Genomic DNA, 20,884 nt, shown 5'->3' with positions numbered 1-20,884 from the left:
TCACCAGCCCCCCTCGGCCAGGGCAGCACCAGCCTGACCAGTGCAGGGATGGCAGATTAAACGGAGAAACCCTCTGCCGTGTGTGTGATGTTTCTGGGAGCCACATGAAGCCCCTGGGTGCTCTCAGCCGTGCTCATTCTTGCCTGCTTGGGATGGTGACAACAGCATGGGCCATGGAGCCCCTGGGTCCTGGGGGGGTTTGGGGCATCAGCCCCATGGAGCAGCCCTTCGCGTGGGGGGGTGCCCAGCTTGGAGCCACGGGGCCGGTGCTTGGGCTCTTGGGGCTGGAAGCAGCACGGGTTGCTGCGGCTTCCCCTGAGACCATGGAGGGAGCCGGGAGGGAGAGGAGGCTTCGTCTGCAGCCATGCCGAGCTGGCTGGTGGCACTCGCCCAGCCCAGCCCCTGGGGTGCCCGTGGGCATCGAGTGGCATCGAGGGGCACCAGCCCCAGGTGTGGGCCAGGGAAGAAGATCCCTGGAAGCAGTGGCTGAAACAGAGCCAAAATGTGATTTTAGCCAAATTGGAGTGATTTCCCCAGTGGAAAAGAGGGAAATGACGCTGGTGTTTCCAAGCTCCTGCCCCACTGGCACTGGGGCCCCCCCAGTGCCTTTCCGGCAGCTCTGGGGAGCTGCACCAGAGCCCCCCCCCCCCATCCTAGGGCTGGGGCTGCAGGGCCCTGCGGGGCACCTCCACGTCTGGGGACATCCCAGCACTGGGGTCACTCCTCTCCCTCCATCAGGGCAGCCCCCACAGGTCCCTCACCGAGGGGGACACCCCAAACCCGCAGAGCACTGTGCAGCCTGCTCCTGGGCCAGGACCTTCCCTGCACCCACAGGACAGGGAGGGAGCGGGGACGTGCAGGGTTGCACCAGCGTACCTGGGGGTCCTGCAGCCCAGAGCCCCCCCAGCACCCGCAGCAAATCTGTGCCCCAGCCCCCCCCGCACTGTGCTGGGCCGAGGGTTTGTGTGGGGGGGGTCAGTGCGCCCCTGCCCTGCGAGGTTGGGGTGCCAGGCTGCACCACCCCCCCCAACAAAGCCACCCGTGCCGTGCCGTGCCGGGCCATGCTGTGCCGTGCTCAGCTGGGTGGGCGCAGGCAGGGCGGGCGGCCGGGAGCACACTGTCCTTGATGGAGCACGGCAGTGGCCGGGCGCTCCCCCTTGCTCTCGCTGCCGCCAGCCTGCGCACCCGGTGCTGGTGCCGGTGCCTGTGCCGGGCTGCAGGCGTGCGCCGGGATGCTGCCGTACCGGCACTGCCTTGCCAGGGCCTGGAGCAGACAGCCAGAGGAAGGGTTTTGAATGAGAAGTCTGCATTCGTGCTGCTTTCTGGGCGTCTGGCTGCAGTTCTGCTGCTGTGAACAAGGAGATTTCTGTGCCGGAGGAGGAGGAAATTTTATTTGTACCTTGGGAAGCGCTCGTGCAGAGAGAGCAGGGCGAGCACTGGGGAGCTGGGATCGCACTGAAAGGTAACGGGGCCAGGGGGTAACCCTGGTGCTGGGCACCTGCAGTGGGGTGGGGACACGCACCCTCCTGTCCCTGTCCCTGTCCCTGTCCCTGTCCCTGTCCCTGTGCCTGTCCCTGTCCCTGTCCCTGTCCCCTCTGTGCCTCCTGCAGATCAGTACCCACAGCCCTGGGGCACCCCTGTGCACCCCTGAGTTGGGGACACGACCACTCTGGGTGTCACCCCACCACGCGGTGCCACGTGGGAGCCCCACCGGTGGTGCCGGGGGTCCCAGCTCGTCCCTGCCCCACCATGGGCAGGGGGCCACCCCCGGGGAGCCCCTGGCCCCTCCGGGTGAGGGACCTGAACGTGCGGGGTCTGAGCAGCGGCTGCAGCTCGGGGGGCTCAGCGGGCACAGTCCGCCCCGGGGCGGGCAGGGACCCCCCCCACCAGCCTGGCACCGACACCTCGTGCGTGACGGTCGCGGGGCTCCTGTCCCCGGGGTGGCCCCGTTCCTGCGTGGGGGACAGGGGGACGCCACGAGGTGGGCCCCGGGCGTCCCCAGGTGGGCGGCTGATGGGCTCGGGGGGGGCACGGCCGGTGGCCGAGAACGGCACCGGTGGCACACGGGGACAGGGGGGTGGCCGTGGCGGGCGGCGCGGGGGTGCCCGCGGCGTCCCCGGGGTGTCCCGGAGCTGCGGCCCGTGCCCGGTGCCGGTGGAGCCCGGCGCGGTGCCGGTGCCGGTGCCGGCAGCGCTCCCGCAGTGCGGGGCCGGGCGGGTCCCGCGGGCGGGGCGGGGACCGGGGCCGGCGGGGCCGGGGCCGGGGGTGGTGCCGGGGGTGCCGGTGCCGGGGGTGCCGGTGCCGGTGCCGGGCGGGGACCCCGCGGGCTGCGGGCGGTGCCGGCCCCGCCGCGGTATAAAGCGGCCGCGCGGGCCGGGCCGGGTGCACAGCGGCGGCGGCGGCGGCCGGGGCGAGCGGCACCACCGGCACCGGCACCGGCACGGTGAGTCCCGGCCCCGGCCCCGGTCCCTCCCCTCCCTCCTTCCCTCCCTCCCGCCCCGCCGGTGCCGGCTCGGGGCTCCCCCGCGGCGCTGCGGGACCGGCCGCGCCCCCCCCACCCCGGACCGCGGAGCCGGCACCGGGGGCTGCGGGGCCGGGGGGACCCGGGGGCGCTGCCGGCAGCCCCCTTCCAGCCGCTCCCTCCCCAAACCTGCGCCCCCCCCCTCGCACCGCCCTGCGCTGCCCGTGCCCCCCCCCCCCCCCCCGCCGGCGATGCCCCGGGGCGCTGCCCGGTACCTGCTGCCCGGTGCCCGTCCCGCAGCCCGGATAACGGGGGGGGGGCTCCGGGCGCTGCCGGCCCCGCCGCTGGGGGGGCTGCCGGGTCCTGCCTGGGGGGGCTCCGGGGGGCTGTGCCCACGCAGGGCTTCTCCCCTGGGGACCCCCCGGTGCCAGGTCCCCGCTGTCCCCATGCCCTTCCCTGTTCTCCAGGCCCTGCAGGGCTGCGGTGGGGGCACTGGGATGTGCCCCCCTCCACTGAGCGGTGACTGCAGGCGGATGGGGTGGGAGACAACCGGGCTGCCCCGTGTGCCCGTGCTCCCCTGTCCCCCCCGGTGGTGGCCGTGCCCTGACTGTCCCCATCCCGCCCAGATGCCAGTGAGCCTCTCCACGGCCCTGCGAGTAGTCGGGACCAGCCTCTTCGCCTTGGCGGTGCTGGGGGGCATCCTGGCCGCCTACGTCACGGGGTACCAGTTCATCCACACGGAGAAGCACTACCTCTCCTTCGGGCTCTACGGGGCCATCCTGGGGCTGCACCTCTTCATCCAGAGCCTCTTCGCCTTCCTGGAGCACCGGCGCATGCGGGGCGAGGGGCGGCCGGTGCGGCTGGGGCGCTCGGTGGCCCTCTGCATCGCCGCCTACCAGGAGGACCCCGACTACCTGAAGAAGTGCCTGCGCTCCGTCAAGCGCATCGCCTTCCCCGACCTCAAAGTGGTGATGGTGGTGGACGGCAACGGCCCCGACGACACCTACATGCTGGACATCTTCCACGACGTGATGGGCTCCGAGCGGGCGGGCAGCTACGTCTGGAGGAGCAACTTCCACACGTGGGGCGAGGGCGAGACGGAGGCCGGGCTGCGGGAAGGGCTGGCCCGCGTCCAGGCGCTGGTGCGCGGCACCACCTACTCCTGCATCCTGCAGAAGTGGGGCGGGAAGCGCGAGGTGATGTACACGGCCTTCCGGGCGCTCGGAGACTCCGTGGACTACATCCAGGTGGACGTGGGGGCCGGGCGGGGGGCCGTGGGCACGCCGTGAGCAGTGGGGTGGCGGCGGGGACCCTGCAGGTGCAGCCCTGCCCGCGAGGGCTTCATGCCACCTGCTTGGTGCATCCCGTGCCGTGCGCAGGCGTCACCGGGGGGATGCCATGTGGCGGCACTGCGTGGGGCTCCGGACCCCCGTGGCCTGGGTTGGGGGGCGGCGAGGGCAGGTCCCAGCGCGGTGCCGTCGCTTGGGGCCGGTCTGCGGGGCTGGGTGTCCCGGGGCAGCGGTGGCCGGGCACCGCGGGGCGCTCCGCTCCCTGCCACCGCCTGCCGGTCTGCGGGGCCCTGCCTCGTCTCGCCGGCCGCGGCTCGGGCTTGCCCGGCTGGGGCTGGGCCGTCTGCCGGGCGCGCGTGGGCGGCAGGAGCGGGGCTCGACATTGCCTCTGCCCCCAGGTGTGTGACTCAGACACGGTGCTGGACCCCGCCTGCACCGCCGAGATGCTCCGCATCCTGGAGGCAGACCCCCGCGTCGGCGGCGTCGGCGGCGACGTCCAGGTACCGCGGGCAGGGAGGGCGACACGGGGCGGCCGGGGCGCGTGGGGGCACAGCGAGGCCGGTCCCGTTACCGGCGGTGCCGGCGCTGATGCCGTCCCCTCCCCAGATCCTGAACAAGTACGACTCGTGGATCTCCTTCCTGAGCAGCGTGCGGTACTGGATGGCCTTCAACGTGGAGCGCGCCTGCCAGTCCTACTTCGGCTGCGTGCAGTGCATCAGCGGGCCCCTGGGCATGTACCGCAACGCCCTGCTGCAGCAGTTCCTGGAGGACTGGTACCACCAGACCTTCCTGGGCAGCAAGTGCAGCTTCGGGGACGACCGGCACCTCACGAACCGCGTGCTCAGCCTGGGCTACCAGACCAAGTACACGGCCCGCTCCAAGTGCCTGACGGAGACGCCCACCCGCTACCTGCGCTGGCTCAACCAGCAGACCCGCTGGAGCAAGTCCTACTTCCGCGAGTGGCTCTACAACGCGCTGTGGTTCCACAAGCACCACCTCTGGATGACCTACGAGTCGGTGGTGACCGGCTTCTTCCCCTTCTTCCTCATCGCCACCGTCATCCAGCTCTTCTACCGCGGCCGCATCTGGAACATCCTCCTCTTCCTGCTGACGGTGCAGCTGGTGGGCATCATCAAGGCCACCTACGCCTGCTTCCTGCGGGGCAGCGCCGAGATGATCTTCATGTCCCTCTACGCCCTGCTCTACATGTCCAGCCTGCTGCCCGCCAAGATGTTCGCCATCGCCACCATCAACAAGTCGGGCTGGGGCACGTCGGGGCGCCGCACCATCGTGGTCAACTTCGTGGGGCTGCTGCCGGTGTCGGTGTGGGTGGCCGTGCTGCTGGGCGGGCTGGCCTACACCGCCTACAGCCAGGACCTGCTCAGCGAGACCGAGGTGGCCTTCCTCGTCTCGGGAGCCATCCTCTACGCCTGCTACTGGGTGGCCCTGCTCACGCTCTACCTGGCCATCGTCGCCCGGCGCTGCGGCAAGCGGCAGGAGCAGTGCGGGCTGGCCTTCGCCGAGGTGTGAGCGGGGTGCCGGGGGATGGGGACACCGCCACCGTCCCCTCCCGGCCCAGGAGCAGCCCAAGGAAGCGTTCGTGATCAAGTCTTGTTTTGTTTTGTTTTTCTTTTTTTTTTTTTTTCCACTTTTCCCTTTTTTTAATTTGATTTTTTTTTTCCTGTAAGACTCAGCCCGGTGGGTGCTGGCGGCCAGGGAGCAGCCGCGCCGGGGCTGCCTGGAGCTGTGCTCGGCACGGCCTTGGTGCTGCAGGGGCAGTGCCAGCGCCCCCCCTGTGCCACGCCGAGCGTTTGGGCGCTGCGGGAGCTCCGCTGGCTGGGCTCCCCCCGCCCCGCCGGGGCCGCCGTCCTTCGGTGCTTTCCCCGGGGACCTCGACGTCGTCCCCACGGTGCTATGGAGAGAGGACCCCACGCGTCCGGCCGGGTGCTGAGCTGTGATGCTCGATACCGCTGGGGTTGCTGTGCCCCCACGGTGCCCCCCCCATCCCGTCCCCAAAATCCCCGTGTAGCCCCTGCGTGAGCAGGAGCCGGCTGCAGGTTCAGCCCCGCTCCCTGCCGCGGGTCAGGGGCAGAGGTGGGATTTCACCGCAGCGTTAGCACCACTTCCCCCGGCGCTGTGCCAGTGCCAGGCACCGCTGGCTGGTGCTGCCGGCTGGGGCCACCCCCGGCGGGGCCCTAGCACCCCCCTGCTCCGTCCCCACGCAGCTCCGGCGGCTCACGAACGTCCCCCAGGGCCACGTCCTCGCCCCACGGCTGGGTATGTGCGGGCACGTACCCACAGCTCCCCCCGACCCCTCGTGGGGGGCCCGGCTGCCCCAGGAGGGCGGCGCTCCCGTTGTGCTTTGCCAAAGAGCTCGGGGGGGACCCTGGCTCCTGTTTTTGTGCCCGCAGCTTGGGCAGGAGCAGGAAAAGCGGGGCCGTGGGCTGGTTGGAGTGTCACCCACACGGGGCCGTGGTGGAGCGCCGGCCAGCCCACGGCCCTACAGAGCCGAGCGCGTCCCAGCTCCGTGCCAGCTGCCTCCCCACAGCCCCTCCTCTGCCCCCCAGCTCTGGAAGCGAGGAGGGAGCCTGGCACCTGTCTAGACAGCGGGAGGCGCTGGGTTTTGGGCCCGGACATGCAGAGGAGGGCGGTGAAAGCCGGTTCCCAGCCTTTCCCTGCCCACCAGGTCCCCCTGGGTGCTTACCCACGGCCGTCTCCCCTGGGCCCTCTTTTTTCAGGGCTAGAACCTTTCTACAGTCGAGCAATTTGGGTTTTTTATTTAAGACGAGGTTTTTTAGGAGACTTTTGTAGCTCTTTTCGTATTTACACTTATTGCTGATGGTTTGTAAATCTATTTATTTTTTAACCCGTGTTTTTTTCATATTTTGAGAGGTCTGTTTTTTATATCCCGCTGGATTTGTCACAATAAAGACTTGCACAGAGAAAGGCCGGCGTGTCAGCCCCGCTCTCCCCCTGCCCCAAATCCATGAAGTCCTCCCTGTGCGGGGGGAGACTCGAGGGCAGTTGGTGCTGAGACAGACCCTGCCCGTCTCCAGCTGCCTCCAGTGCCCTGCCAGCTGCAGGGGTGTGTTTTGGGGGGGACAGATGCTGACGAGCCAGGCTGATTGAGCCAAAGCCCCCCAGCAGCACAAGCACGGCCACAGAGCCAAGTCCTGCCCCCGTGGGCACAGCCTGGCCCCGCAGCTGCGCTCCCCCCGACGCTCCTCACCTCGGAGGGGCGCTGGGTTTGTGCCCTGGCTCTCCCCCGGTGTCACTGCGGGGGGACAGGGACCTGGGAAGGGCACGGGGTGCCTGCAGAGCCAGGGCTGAGCCCCGTGGCGGCAGCAGGTCCGCGTCATCGTGTCTTGGGCACACTGGCGCCAGCAGCAGGTCCACGTCCTCATGCCTCGGGCACACGGGTGATGCCAGCAGCAGGTCCGTGTCCTCGCGCCTTCCTGGGCACGTCGGTGATGATGGCAGCGGGTCGGTGCCCTCACACCTTGCGGGGCACGTTGGTGATGATGGGCTTGGGGCGGGTTTTGAAGAGCAGCTTGGTCTTGATGAGGGCGGTGACGGCGTAGCGGGCGTGCGGCTGCGCGGGGCCGGCCGCCTCCTTCACCAGCACGGCGAAGGGCTTCTCCAGCGTCACCACCTTCCCGTACAGGACGTGGTGGCCCACCACCAGCACCGGGACGCCCTGCGGGGGGCCGAGCAGAGGCTGAGGGCTGTGAGCAGCCCCGTGGGGGGGGGGCGGCCCCGCGGCGTGGGGTCGGGGGGGCTCCGTGCCTCGCGGGTGTAGTGCAGGTCTCCCAGCAGGCTCCCGGGCAGCGCGCCGCCGCTCCGCGCCTCCACCTCGCCCTGCAGCTCCAGCAGCACCCACCGGGGCAGGCCGCCCGTGCTGCCGGGAGACAGGGGGGGTGAGGGGGGGGTCACCGCCGGGCTCTCAGCCTAACGGGTACCGGGTACCGGGCACCGGGCCCGGCCCGCGCTCACCTGGAGACGACGAGCTGCACCATGGCGCGGCCTGCGGAGCCCCGGTCACTGCGGGCACGGCCGGGATGGGACCGGCGGGGACCCCGCAGCGTGCTGCGGCCCCGGGACCCCTACCGGCACCTCCCCGGGACCCCCGGAATCCCCCCGGGACCACCCCAGTACCCCCGGGACCACCCCAAGACCCCCAGAGACCTCCCCGAAACCCCCGAGACCCCTCCCGGGACCTCACCGGGACCCCTGGGACCTCCCCGGGACCTCCCCGGTAGCCCCGGGATCCCTCCCGGTACCCCCCGTATCCCCCCGTGCCCCCCTCACCCCCAGCCCCGGTGCTCCCCCGGCTGCCCCCCGCCCCCCCGTGCCCGGTTACGCCCGCCCGGTGCCCCCCTCCCGTTCCCCCCTCCCCCCCACCCCGCGTCCCGGTTCCCCCCGGCGTCCCCGGTTCCCCCCCGGCCCCGTCGCCCCGCAGCGGTCCCGGTGAGGCGGTGCCGGCCGAGCGCTCCCCGCTCCCCGGTCCCGGCCCCGGTCCCGCCGCCGCCGCCGCACCCGAATCTCCCGCCGCGCCGCGCTTCCGCTTCCGTCTCCGCCCCCTCCCGGTGCGCTTCCGCTTCCGGGAGCGCCGCGCGCACGTGGGCCCGGTGGCGGCGGGGCGGGGCGGGGCCGGGGCCGCGCTCGGGGCCGGGATGGGGGAGTTCGAGGTGCACCGCGTGCGCTTCTTCGGCCTGGTGCCCGCCGGCGTGCGCTGCCTCGCCTACCTGCCCCGCGGCCGCCGCCTGGCGCTCGCCCGCACCGACGGCGCCGTGGAGGTGTACGGGCTGGGCGGGAACTGCTTCCAGGAGAAGGTGGGCACCGGGGGGGACGGGGGGCACCGGGGGGGAGCGGGGGTAACGGGGCACCGGGTGGGCCGGCGGTAAGCGGGCGCCGGGGGGAACTGGGCACCGGAGGAGAACCGGGGGACCGACGGTAACGGGGGACCGGGGGGGGCCGGCGGTAAGCGGGTACTGGGAGGAGCGGAGCACTGGGGAACTGGGGGAGGCCGGGGGGTACCGGGGGGAACCGGGCGCCGGGGGGGCCGAGGGGAGCAGGGCAATGGGGGGCCGGGGGGGGCTGGGGGTAACCGGGTACCCGGGGGACCGGGGGCACCGGAGGGTAACCGGGCACCGGGGGGGCCGAGGGGAGCGGGGCAATGCGGGACCGGGAGGACCAGGGGTAACCGGGTACCCGGGGGACCGGGGGCACCGGGGGTAACCAGGTACCGGAGGGAGTGGGGCAGTGGGGGACCGGGAGGGGCTGGCGGTAACCGGGTACCGGGGGCACCGGGGAGAGCGGAGTTACTGAAGGGGCTGGGGGGAGCAGGGGCACCGGGGGGAACTGGGGGTGGCCAGGGGGAACCGGGCACTGGGGGGAACCGGGGTAGCGGCGGTAACCGGGTACCGGGAGGACCGGAGGCACCAGGGGGAGCAGGGCAATGGAGGACCGGTGGTAATCGGGTACCGGCAGGACCGGGGGCACCGGGGGTAAGCGGTCACCGTGGGGAGCGTCCCGGTGCTGAACACGCCCCCCCCCCCCCCCCCCCCCCCGCAGGCCATCCCGGGGCACCAGGCCCGCTCGGTGGAGGCGCTGTGCTGGGCGGCCGGGGAGCGGCTCTTCGGGGCCGGCCTCAGCGGGGACATCACCGAGTACGACCTGCAGCGCCTGCGCCCGGCCCGCGCCGTCGACGGCTTCGGGGGGCCCATCTGGAGCATGGTGGCCAACGGCGGCGGCACGCGGCTGGCGGTGAGTACGGGGACGGGGCCAGGACCCCACCACCACGGTGGCGGAGGAGCTGCCGCCCTCCCGGAGCTGACCCCGGTCCCCGCAGATCGGCTGCGAGGACGGCTCGGTGAAGATCTTCCAGGTGGTGCCCGGCGGCATCCAGTTTGAGAAGAACCTGGACCGGCAAAAAGGTGAGCGGGGGGCTCGGCGGCGTCCTCCCTGTGCCCCCCCCCAGCCGCCCTGGCCCCGGTCACCGAGGGGCTGCGGTGCCCTGCGGTGCTCCTGGAGCCTCCTCCTTCGCAGGGCGCGTGCTGTGCCTCTCCTGGCACCCCTCGGGGACCCACATCGCAGCCGGCTCCATCGATTTCATCCGCGTGCTCGATGTCCGCTCAGGTAACGAGGTGCCCTGGCGACGGGGCACCGCTCCCCGCAGAGCCTGGGGCGGCCCCAGCCCCGGGGCAGCATCAGCAGCCGCGTGCCCCTGCTTTGGGGCGTCTGCACGGCTCCGCGGCAGCTCCCAGCCCAGGAGTCCTGCAGCGAGCTGGGCACGGGGAGGGGATCAGGCGAGGACTGAGGTTGCCCTGCTCCAGGCAGGGAGGGCACCCGGTCCCACCCCGCTCCCTTTCCCGTCCCAACCAATCCTTCCCGCACCTCAGGCCGGACGGTGCAGAGAATCATGGTGAACTACCACGTGCCAAAGCCCAAGAAGCGCGAGTGCGTGGTGTGGAGCATCGCCTTCCTGTCCGACGGCACCGTCGTGAGCTCGGACTCGTTCGGGAGGGTGCAGTTCTGGGACTGGGAGCGGGGCACGCTGCTGGAGTCCCACACCGTCAGCACCTCGGCCGTCCTCTCGCTGGCTGTGTCAGAGGTAGAGCTCCCGCCTGCTCCTGGCAGCGGCGCCCGTCGGCCCCGTCCCCTGCGAGCTGCAGCCCTCTTTTCCTCCCAGAAGGAGGACAGCATCGTGGTGGGCACCTCGACGGGGGCCACCTACCAGTTCCAGCTGCTGCCGGTGAAGGCGGGCGGCCAGGAGAAGCGCTGGGTGCGGACGAAGCCGTTCCAGTACCACACGCACGACGTGCGAGCCGTGGCGCACAGCCCGACAGCTCTCATCTCCGGAGGTAGGGGCTGCGGGGCGCGCTCACCAGGCAGGCTTGGGTGGCGGCGTCCCCCTCCCCGACGCCTCCTCACCGCGCTCTGCCTGGCTCCCAGGCCTGGACGCCCAGCTGGTGATCCGCCCGCTCATGGAGAAGGTGCAGAGGAAGGGCTACGAGGCGGTGCTGCGCAAGTTCACCTTCCCCCACGTGAGTGGGGCGCTGAGCGGGGTCCTGCGGCAGCTGCCCGGGGCGCGGGGCAGGCTCTGCGGGAGCAGCGGGGCCCTGCGGGGTCCCCTCCCCAGCCCTGGCACCCCGAGGCTCCCGCGATGGGGCTGGGAGCTGGTGAGCCTGTCCTGCTGGTCCTGCTGGGGCTCCCTCTCTGGGCTCCCATCCCACGGCACCCGAGCCGTTCCCCTCCAGCCCACCGGGGCGTTTCGGCTCACCCCAGCCCTTTCTCCCCGGCTGCGGGCTCCTGACAGCGCGCCCGTTTCTGCCCGCAGCGCCGCCTCGTCTCCTGCGCCAGGAAAGCCCGGCTCCTCCTCTTCCAGTTCTCCCAGCACCTGGAGCTCTGGAGACTCGGCTCCACCAATGAAACCGGTGAGCCTGCGGTGGCTGTCGGGTACAGACGGTGGCTGTCGGGTACAGACGGCTGTGTTTTACCTCGGGGCAGAGCCCGCAGCGCCCAGGGTGCTTCAGGGTGCGAGCAGCCCTGCTGCTGGGGCAGCGGGGTGGTGTTTAACATCCTCTGTGCAGCTCTGCTCTGCTCACGGCTGTGCTGCTGCTGAGAGCACGCTCTTCCCCCTGAGCTGCCTGGTTCCCGGGGAGCTCAGGCCTGGGGTGAGGCCGGGGAAGGGTCTGGGGCGTCCCTTGGTGCCCCTTGGCTGGCACCGCTCCCCCGGACCCCCAGCTGCTCCCTGGGAGCTGCGTGGTTTCCGTGTTTGCTGACGTGCTGCCTGCTTGGTTGTCATCCCAGGAAAGGACGGCGAGGTCCTTCCCGTCTGCCGCATGCCTGAGCACCTCCTGCAGCTCAAGAGCAAGGTAGGGCTGGGCCGGGGCAGCAGGAGGTGGCTGGGAGGCTCTGCTTCCTCCGAGGGCTGAGCTGGGGGGGGCCAGCAGGGACCCGCTGCGGTGCCCGGCCCCACGAGGAGGGCTGTGCGGGCTCGGGATGCTGCCAGGGAGGCTCTGCGGGCCCCGCTCAGCACCTCCACGTCCCCAGGGTCCCGAGCACATCTACTGCAGCTGCGTCTCACCCTGCGGCAGCTGGGTCGCCTACTGCACGGCCTCCCGCTTCCACCTCTACCGCGTGCAGCACGAGGGCGACAGCGTCAGCGTCAAGAAGGTGGGCACGGGAAGGAGGGAGGGAAGGGCGGCGCGGGGAGCTCGCGGGGAGCGGGGGCTGCTCGTGACACCGGGGGGTGGGTCGGAGCAGCTCTGGGGCCGGTTGGCGGCAGTGGGTGACCTTCTTGCTGCCTTCCTCCTCAGGTCCCCGGCGTGCCCAAGCTGCTGCTCCCCGCGTACCAGCTGCAGTGCGCCTCCGACTCGGGCCGGCTCTTTGTCGCCTCTGACCGAGGCTCCGTCCACGTCCTCCAGCTGCTGGAGCCGGGGGGCTGCAAACACCTGCACACGCTGCGCCCGCCCGCAGGTGGGGAGCGGGCACCGGGGTCCCCTGGGGTGCAGCCCCTTGCCCACGCTGGGTTTTGTGGGGCCCTGCCCTGCCTCTGTGTCAGCCCCGCGGGGCGCTGATAGGGAGGGGGGACGCAGGTCTGGGACGCCTCGGGGGGAGGCTCGGGGGCTCCTTGGGCCGTCAGCACCCACTGGGGCGGGTGCACGGCGTTCCCCCAGGCACGGCCGAGGCTGTTTACCTGCTGGCATCGAGCGCTGATGGGAACTGGCTGGCGGCGGTCAGCGGGGACTGGGAAATCCACGTGTACAGCCTGAAACACTTCAAGGTAGGAGAAGGCGCCGGGGGGCTGAGCGCTCTGCCTCGGGGTGCTGCGAGCACGGGCTCTGTGCAGAGGCCCTGCTGCGTCCCTGGAGCAGGGAGGGAGAGGTCCCACAGGGCATTAGGGAAGGTCTGCGGCGCAGAGGCTGTCCCCGCGCGCTCCCAGCTTTGTCCCCTCCCCTTTCAGCACCACTGCACGGTGCCCACCTACAGCTGTGCGGTGACGGCCCTCGCCATCCACCCGGCCACCAACAACCTCGTCATCGCCTACGCGGACCAGCAGGTAGGAGCCGTCCCTGCTGCTGTCCCCGGCAGGATCCTGTCCCCACGCAGCACTCGCAGACCGGCTGGGGGTGCTGCGTGCTGGCGCAGGGGTGATGCTGGGTGGTCGTGGGGCCGCCCCCGTCCCCTCTCCCGCCCCGCAGCTCTTCGAGTTCAGCATCCCCGAGAAGCAGTACACGGCCTGGAGCCGCACGGTGCAGAACTGCGGGCTGCACAAGGCCTGGCTGGAGAGGGACACCCCCATCACCCACATCGCCTTCAACCCCCGGAACCCCGCGCACATCCTGCTGCACGACGTCTACATGTTCTGCGTCCTCGACAAGTCCCTGGTGAGCGGGGCCGGGGGCTGCCGGCGCGTGCTCCGGGGGGGATGGGATGCTCGTGCTGGTGGAGCAAGGGAAGGGCACCGGGGGGGTACTGGGGAAGGCCTGGGGACACCGAGTGCCTGCGGGACCGGGGGGGCCAGGATTTGCACCCGGGGCCCGTCCCAGCCCGCAGGAGCACGGGCAGCTGACGTGGCTGTGCCCCCGCAGCCCCTGCCCGATGCCAGCGCCCCGCTGCTCAACCAGAGCGCCCTGAAGCAGCTCCCGGAGCCCGCCCGGCAGCGGCAGCTGCACGCCTTCAAGATCTGCAAGAAGTTCCAGGTGGGCTCACGGCCGCCGGCCCCTGCCCTAACCCCGGGCGGGGGGGGTCCCGGTGCCCCGGGGCGCGGCGGGGGGGGCTGTGTTGGGGCTGGGGATGCCCCCGTGCCCGCTGACCCCCCCGCCGTGCCCGCAGCCGCTGCTGTTCGCCGAGCTGCTGGAGGAGAACCGCCTGGTGCTGGTGGAGCGGCCCCTGGCCGATATCCGCGCCCAGCTCCCGCCGCCCGTGCAGCAGCAGCAGCCGTTCGGCACCTAGCGCCGCGCAATAAACCGCTGCCACCGCCGGCACCGCATCCGCTCTGTCCGGGGGGGCGCAGGGGGGGCACCGGTACCCGGGGGGGGGGGGCAGAAAGGGCAGGGGAGGGGGCAGCGGTACCGGGCCGGGGGGGGGGTGCCAGTACCGGAGGGGGCTGGGGGGGAGGTGGCACCGGGGGGGGGTTGGGGGGGGGGCGCTGGTACGGGGGGGGCAGTACCGGTACCGGGGGGGCGGGGGACTGGTGCTGGTACCGGGCTGGGTAGGGGCAGGGGGCGGCAGTTCTGGGCCCGGCCAGGCTGTGTGTGGGGCAGCGCCGGTACCGGGCCGGTACTGGGGGGGGGACGTGGCACCAGTAGTGGGGGGGGTGGGCGCCGGTACCAGAGGGGGACGGGGGGGTGGGCGCCGGTAGTGGTACGGGTATGGGGAGGGGGCACCGGCACCGGGCCGGGCAGGGGTGTGTGGAGGGCGCCGGTACCGGGCCGGGGTGTGTGTGCGGGGGGGGTGCCGGTACCGGAGGGGAACGGGGGGGGCGGTCCCGGTACCGTGTGGGGCTGGGGGCGGGCGCCGGTCCCGGAGGGGCACGGGGCGGTCCCGGGGGGCGGGCGCCGGTGGCGGCGGGGCGCTCCGCTCTCCCTCAGCGCAGCGTGACCCCGCCTCCTCCCGCCCTCTCCGCCAATCAGGGCGGCGCCCCCCAGCGGCGCCCCGCCCCCTCCGTCCCGCCGGCCCAATGGCGCGGCGCCATGCGGGCGGGGGCGTGTCCCCGGCCGCCCCGCCCCCGGCCGCCCCGCGCCCGCCCGCCCGCCCGGCGCAGCGGCGGCATGGCCGTGTGGACGCGCGCCGCCAAGGCGGGGCTGCTGGAGCTGCTGCTGCGGGAGCGCTGGGTGCGGGTGGCGGCCGAGCTGAGCGGCGAGGCGCTGAGCCTCACGGCCGAGCCCGGCGAGCCGGCGGCCGAGCAGCTCAACGGCGTGCCCAACGGCGGCGGAGCGGCGGAACCGGCCGGGAGCGGCGCAACCGGCGGCGGCGGCGTGCGGCGGGTGCGGGTGGTGAAGGCGGAGGCGGGCGGGCTCGGCATCAGCATCAAGGGCGGCCGCGAGAACCGCATGCCCGTGCTCATCTCCCGCATCTTCCCGGGGCTGGCGGCGGAGCGCAGCGGGGAGCTGCGCCTGGGCGACGCCATCCTCGCCGTTAACGGCGTCGACCTCCGCGACGCCACCCACGACCAGGCCGTGCAGGCGCTGAAGCGAGCCGGGAGGGAAGTCGTCCTGGAAGGTAGCGGCACCCCCCGTGTCCCCCCCACCCCGGTCCCCGGTGTCCCCCGGTGTCCCCACCCGGTGTCCCCGCCCGGCCTCCGGTGTCCCTTCCCCGTCCCCCGTGTCCCCCCCCGGCGTCCCCTCCCTCCGCCCCCCGCGCCCCGTTGCCAGCTCTCTGCCCCCCCCCTCGTTTCCCAGTCCCGGTCGTGGCCTCCCCGCCTGTCCCGCCCCCGCTCACCGTGGGGGGCCCGGTCGTGTCCCCGCTGGTGGCAGGGTACAGGGGTGTCCCCCTCCTGGGCTGGGGACGGGGACAGGGACACCCCCCCGACAGAGCTGGGACCCCCAGCTGCCGTGTCACCCGGTGCCCCCCGGGCTCGGCCGCGGTGCCCCGGGGGCTCCCCGTGGTGCCCAGCCCCGGTGCGGCTCCGAGGGCGGCAGCGCCCGGGCTCGGTGCCTGCGGTGAAGCCGGCGCAGGGCTGGCCCGGCACAGCGGCCGCCTCCTGCCCGACCTGTTCCCCGGCAAGCTGGGGCAGGACCTGCCCGGTGCGGCACTGCCGGTGCCACCGGTGCCTGCACGGGTCCCCGGTGCCCCGCGCGCCCTCCTGTCCTGACACCCGCCGGGGCCGCGTGCCGGCGCGAGGGCGTGCGGGGATTTGTGCGGCTCAGCTGCCCCCGAGGGCCCCGGGGCACCGGGGGACGAGGAGGGGACGAGGCTCCCACCTCGCCTCCCAGCCCGCGGCCGCCCGCTGTTGTTTTTGGCAGAGCAGACGCAGAGTTGTCGCCTGAGCGCCCTGCGGGTGCCCCGTGCCGGATTTGCTGCCTCTCCTCTGCCTCCGGCACCGTGCCCCTCCGCTCCCGTCTGGCACCGTGCCCCTCGGTCCTGTCCCGCAGGAGCCCCACGAGTGTCTGTCCCTCGCTCCCCAGCCAGCCGCTGGGCACGGCTGCCCCTTACTGTCCCGTGGGACAATCTCCGCTCTGGGGGTGCGTGGGGCTGCTCAGGGCCTGGAAGAGGACCCAGCAGCGCCCAGCATCGCCCCTCCAAAAAGGGTTGGAGACTTTGGTGCCGGCTGCGCTGTCCTTGGGAGGCCCCAAAAGTGCTGGCAGGGGCCGTGGTGCTCAGGAGCTCCAGCACCGAGCCCTGCGCCTGCTCTCCAGCGCTGGGCGTTATTGTGGGGACCTGCAGTGGGTGCCCTCCTCCTGGGGCTGCCAGCACGCCGCACGGTGCGACCCGGTGTGCTTGTGGCGCAGTGGAGAGGAGCCCTGCTGCGTTTCAGCAGGAGCTGGGGGCCGAGCTCTGAGCCCTTGGGCCCTGCTGGCTGGGGAAGTTGGCAAAGGGGAAGAAGGGTTGTGAGAGCAAACCCGCACCCATGGGTGGGGAAACCGCTGCGGTGCCAGCGGGAGGGGGCTGTGCGGGGCCAGGGTCAGCGGTGCCAGGGAGCACTCGGGGGTCTCAGCCCTGCTGACACCAGTGCGAGCCCGCTGGGTGCACGCAGGGGGAGCAGCCGCCTTCCTGCGGCAGGCTGCGCGAGGGTGCAGCAGCGCTGGGTTTCCTTTGCGGTGAGCGCGTAGGCGGGCCGGGCCGTGCCGTGCCGTGCCACGACAGCCGTGCCAGGACGGGGCCCTGCAGGTGCCGTGCCCCCTGCACCCCACCGGCACGGGGGCTCCCTGCCTGTGCCATGCAGGAGCACTGCCCAGGCGGTGTCCCCGGGCGGAGGCTGGCTGCAGCCACCCCACTCGCTGCCGGCCACCCCGGGGCTGGGGCGCGCTTCCTGTGGTGGCCGAGCCTGCGCAGCCCGGCACGCCGTGCCGAGGGGGCGGCCGGGGCTCGGCTGCTGCAGGAGGCAAACTGCTGGGGTGGTTTTACCATCCCTGGCCACCCGTAGCCTGCTGGCCTGGCGGTGGTTTGCTGTGCCGTGGTTGCACGGCCAGTGCGCGCTCAGCTCCCCGTCCCCAACCTCGGCTGGAGGCTGGAGGCCGCCAACATCTGGCCGCCAGCTGCTGAGCGGCCCCCGAGGGGACGCTGCCCCCTGAGCCCCCTGCCCGCACCCGTCCACCTTGGGCGCTGCGCTGCCCGCTGGGGATTAAAGGTGCGTGGCGAAGGCGTAATCCGGGGATAAGCGCGGCGGGAGGCTAATATTAACTCCTTGGCTGCCCGCAGCAAGGGCAGGCGGCTCGTGGCAGCGCGTCCCCCTCCCGCTGCCCAGGGTCTGCAGCCCCGCTGCCCCCGCGTCGCGCTGCCCTGCACGGGCACCACAGCAGCACTGCTGCCCGCCGCCTGCGGTGCTTCCCCCATGGCTATGCGTGGCCTACTTGGCCACGGGGAGCTGCATTTTGCAGCCGTATTTCACAGCAGATTAGAGCTTATTTGCTTTTTTTTCCCGATTTTAATTCCCTGCTGCCCTGTGGCGTACCGGGGCTGCTGTTCCCAGCGCGGCTCCTTCTCCCTCGCAGCCAGACAAGGGCGGCAGCTGCAGAGGTTGGGAACCCCCGGCCCTGGCCGTGCGTGCGGCTTTCCTGCTCGTCCTCAGCCCTGCTCTGGCACGCAGCGCCGCACGCTCGCTGGCGCCGACGCTCCCTGACATCTTGAACGAGTTGGAGTTCCCCAAGCGTGACAGCAGGGAGCAGGGCCCCGCGCGGGGCCGCTTGTGCTGGCGAGCCCGAGGAGCTCGGCCGGCTGGGGGCTGCGTGGGGGCCGTGGGGTCAGCACCCAGTGAGCGATGGGTGTCAGCGAGCTGCGTCCTGGCACGCCGCTGCGCTCGGCGGGGCCGTGCTGCTGCCTGTTTGGGGAGGGACGGTCCGTGGGGGAAACGGAGCCGGTGTCTCCTTCCTTCCTCCCGGCCTGGAGAGGAGCACGGAGCCGGGGACATCCTGGCTGGAAAGTCCTCGTCCTCCTCCCGCTCCCGGGGGCCTCGAGCGCCTGTGGCGCTGGAAACTTGGACAGTGGTGTCCTGCAGGGCGGGCCAGGATGGGCTGCAGCCTGACCTCCCGCCCGGCCCATTGTGCTGCGCCGCCGGCCCCTTCCGATCCCCGCGCCCTGACGGTACCGGGACGAGACCCCCGCGCCCCTCGCGCCGCCGGCTCCCAGCCGGGGGTCGCGGCTCCCCGGCGCTGGGGGGCGTCCCCATCCCTCCGCGCTCCGGTCCCCGCGGGATCCCCCATCCCTAACGCTGCCCGTTGCTCCGTCCCCAGTGAAGTTCATGCGGGAGGTGACGCCCTACATTAAGAAGCCGTCGCTGGTGTCGGACCTGCCCTGGGAGGGGGCCGCCCCGCAGTCGCCCAGCCTGAGCGGCAGCGAGGACTCGGGCTCGCCCAAGCACCACGGCGCCCGGGACCGCAAGGTCATCCCGCTCAAGATGTGCTTCGCCGCCAGGAACCTCAGCATGCCCGACCTGGAGAACCGGTGAGGGGGAGGCAGGGGGGGTTCCCGGGACGCGTCGCGGCGGCGCTCAGGAAATGCTCGGCGGTTTGGCCGGGGCCCAGGGCTGCGCCGTGCCCCCTCCTCGGGCCCCCGCGGCGCTGGCAGCCCGCCCGCCCCGAGCCCCGCGTCCGGCTGTGTTTGCAGGCGTTGGGCCAGGTCCTGCTTGGCTGGGCGGCCCCGTCGTGTGTGGGTGGTGGTGGTGGGGGGGGACAAGGACGCACCCCGCTGCACCCCGTCCTAGTGCCCTGTCCCCTGCAGGCTGATCGAGCTGCACTCGCCGGACAGCAGGAACACGCTGATCCTGCGCTGCAAGGACACGGCCACGGCGCACTCCTGGTTCACGGCGCTGCACGCCAACATCACCGCCCTGCTGCCGCAGGTGCTGGCCGAGCTCAACGCCACGCTGGGCGGCGGCGCGGGTGGCCGCGAGGTGAAGCACATCGCCTGGCTGGCCGAGCAGGTACGCGGGCGCTCGGGGGATGCGGTCCCCCAGGCTGGCACCGTGCGGCGGTGTCCTCACCCCGCGAGGCCGGGGATTTGGCTGCTGGGGGCTGTGGCTGCCCCTCACCGTGACCCCGTCTCCGTCAGGCGCGCCTGGACGGCGGGCGGCAGCAGTGGCGGCCGGTCCTGATGGCGGTGACAGAGAAGGACCTGCTGCTCTACGACGCCATGCCCTGGACGCGCGACGCCTGGGCCTCGCCGTGCCACAGCTACCCGCTGGTGGCCACCAGGTGGGCTGGGGATGGGGGGCTGCGGCCGCACGCGTGGGGCACGGCGCTGTCCCCGCGCCCCTGACGTCCCCCGTCCGTCCCCAGGCTGGTGCACTCGGGCTCGGGCCGCCGCTCGCCCTCGCTGGGCTCCGACCTCACCTTCGCCACCCGGACGGGCTCGCGGCAGGGCATCGAGATGCACGTCTTCCGCGTGGAGACGCACCGGGACCTCTCCTGCTGGACGCGGGTGCTGGTGCAGGGCTGCCACGCCGCGGCCGAGCTCATCAAGGAGGTGTCCGTGGGTGAGTGCGCGCTGGCAGCGGGGGGCTCTGCCCGCAGGGAACGGGATGGGGCTGGGAAGCGGCAGGTTCCGTGTCCCCAAAGCACTGCTGGCAGCAGTGGGGGCACTCAGCGTGACTGCCTCCCTGCCTCCTCTGCCGCCCGGGGGCAGTGCTGGGGTGGGTGAGGCAGGACCCCCGCAACCTGGGGACGCTCGCTCCCCAAACCAGGGACTCAGCCCCCCTGGGTTCACATCCCCGAGGCCACCAGAGTGGCGATGGCACAGGGGCAGTGCCAAGGCTGCCTCGGGTGCACGCAGGGACCCAGAGGCCTGCCTGTGCCCGCAGGCTGCACGCTGGGCGGGCAGGAGGTGAAGCTCTGCATCCACTACGAGGGCGGCTTCACCGTCTGCCGCGAGGAGGGGGGCGGCAGCGTCCTCTTCCGCTACCCCTACGAGAAGCTGAAGATGTCGGCGGACGACGGCATCAGGACCCTCTACCTGGACTTCGGGGGCCCCGAGGGGGAGCTGGTGAGGACGGGACCCCCCCCCAAGGCTCTGAGGCACCGCCGGGGTCGTGGTGCCAGGGGTGCCCCCGCGCTCTGACGCCGCTCTCCCCTTCCCTCCGCAGGCGCTGGACCTGCACTCCTGCCCCAAGCCCATCGTCTTCATCTTGCACACCTTCCTCTCGGCCAAAGTCACCCGCATGGGGCTGCTGGTGTAGGCGACGGCCCCGGAGCCCCCGACCCCAACCCCGCAGCACGAAGCAGCCGGAGGAAGCACAGAGCCCCCGCCTCCCCTCCCGCCGCACCAGTGCCTTGGGGCCGGGACTGCCCCCTGCCGCGGCATGGGGGGGCTCCAGCAGCACCCCCCGGTCCCGAAGCCATCTCCCATCTCACCGCCTGTGCCTTGGAGCGGGGCCGCTGCTCCCCGCGCCCCACGGGACTGGGCTGGGCGCTGCGTGCGGCTGCTCGCCCCCCTCAGGGGTCTTGTCTTAAAAATTTGGGCACTCAGGGGAACACCGGGACCCAGTCCCACGGTGCTGGTGCGGGCGGGGGGCTCGGGCCCCCTCCGTGCTGCTCCCAAACTCTAAGAGCCAGAAACAAACGCCGTCTCCTTCCTGGGGACGGGGTCGCCCCGGGCTGGGGGCTGCGGGGCCCCTGGGGAGGGGGGGGGGGGGCGCAGATTTATGCACTTTTGCTTTTTGTACTTTACCTCTGACCCTCGCGTGGGGACAGGCGCTGGGGGCTGGGGGTGTCCCCGTCACGCCCCCGGCCAACCTCCTCCGCAACCGTTTCTGCTTCCCGCGGGGCTCCGCAGGCCCTGGGGTGCGCCGCAGGCAGAGCCCCCTCCCCACGGCCCCGGGCCGCGCAGCCCCTTCTATTTTTGTACTCTTTGTAAATCGCTATTTATACAAAAGCTCCGTGTCTGGGCTCTCACTCTTGCTCCTGGGACTGTGGGGTACGGCACGGCACAGCCGGCGGGTGCTGTGCACGGGGAGCCGTTGCACACACCATGC

General features: G+C 72.4%; 4 protein-coding genes across 5 annotated transcripts; 3 read left to right on the top strand and 1 right to left on the bottom strand.

Moving 5' to 3' along the window:
* The first annotated feature begins 3,057 nt into the window (after window positions 1-3,057).
* On the top strand, window positions 3,058-5,280 carry HAS3 (hyaluronan synthase 3). The gene is made up of 3 exons (XM_035566270.1): window positions 3,058-3,708; window positions 4,149-4,250; window positions 4,357-5,280. The coding sequence occupies exons 1-3, from the start codon at window positions 3,088-3,090 to the stop codon at window positions 5,278-5,280; spliced, it is 1,647 nt and encodes a 548-aa protein (XP_035422163.1). The 5' UTR covers window positions 3,058-3,087.
* Window positions 5,281-6,591: 1,311 nt separating this feature from the next.
* CHTF8 (chromosome transmission fidelity factor 8) lies at window positions 6,592-8,364 on the bottom strand. Of its 2 annotated transcripts, none has more exons than XM_035566308.2 (4): window positions 8,287-8,364; window positions 7,744-7,774; window positions 7,537-7,648; window positions 6,592-7,447 (listed from the first exon to the last, which is right to left on the bottom strand). In XM_035566308.2, the coding sequence occupies exons 2-4, from the start codon at window positions 7,764-7,766 to the stop codon at window positions 7,244-7,246; spliced, it is 339 nt and encodes a 112-aa protein (XP_035422201.1). In that variant the 5' UTR covers window positions 7,767-7,774; window positions 8,287-8,364; the 3' UTR covers window positions 6,592-7,243. The 2 variants fall into 2 exon arrangements, with proteins under 2 accessions (XP_035422201.1, XP_035422202.1); XM_035566309.2 differs by having other exon boundaries at window positions 7,744-7,791; window positions 8,287-8,341.
* A 15-nt stretch (window positions 8,365-8,379) lies between these two features.
* UTP4 (UTP4 small subunit processome component) lies at window positions 8,380-13,740 on the top strand. The gene is made up of 16 exons (XM_035566307.2): window positions 8,380-8,582; window positions 9,325-9,516; window positions 9,602-9,686; window positions 9,799-9,888; window positions 10,152-10,363; window positions 10,442-10,613; window positions 10,705-10,796; window positions 11,090-11,186; window positions 11,563-11,627; window positions 11,806-11,928; window positions 12,072-12,231; window positions 12,432-12,538; window positions 12,719-12,814; window positions 12,957-13,142; window positions 13,347-13,457; window positions 13,591-13,740. The coding sequence occupies exons 1-16, from the start codon at window positions 8,424-8,426 to the stop codon at window positions 13,708-13,710; spliced, it is 2,067 nt and encodes a 688-aa protein (XP_035422200.1). The 5' UTR covers window positions 8,380-8,423; the 3' UTR covers window positions 13,711-13,740.
* A 785-nt stretch (window positions 13,741-14,525) lies between these two features.
* On the top strand, window positions 14,526-20,770 carry SNTB2 (syntrophin beta 2). The gene is made up of 7 exons (XM_035566245.2): window positions 14,526-14,979; window positions 18,150-18,360; window positions 18,637-18,838; window positions 18,967-19,109; window positions 19,194-19,390; window positions 19,715-19,896; window positions 19,997-20,770. The coding sequence occupies exons 1-7, from the start codon at window positions 14,529-14,531 to the stop codon at window positions 20,087-20,089; spliced, it is 1,479 nt and encodes a 492-aa protein (XP_035422138.1). The 5' UTR covers window positions 14,526-14,528; the 3' UTR covers window positions 20,090-20,770.
* The last annotated feature ends 114 nt before the right edge of the window (window positions 20,771-20,884 follow it).

This window comes from Cygnus atratus, chromosome 12, assembly GCF_013377495.2.
Source record: "Cygnus atratus isolate AKBS03 ecotype Queensland, Australia chromosome 12, CAtr_DNAZoo_HiC_assembly, whole genome shotgun sequence".
NCBI classification, from domain to species: Eukaryota; Metazoa; Chordata; class Aves; order Anseriformes; family Anatidae; genus Cygnus; species Cygnus atratus.
This window is presented reverse-complemented; position numbering and strand designations above follow the sequence as displayed.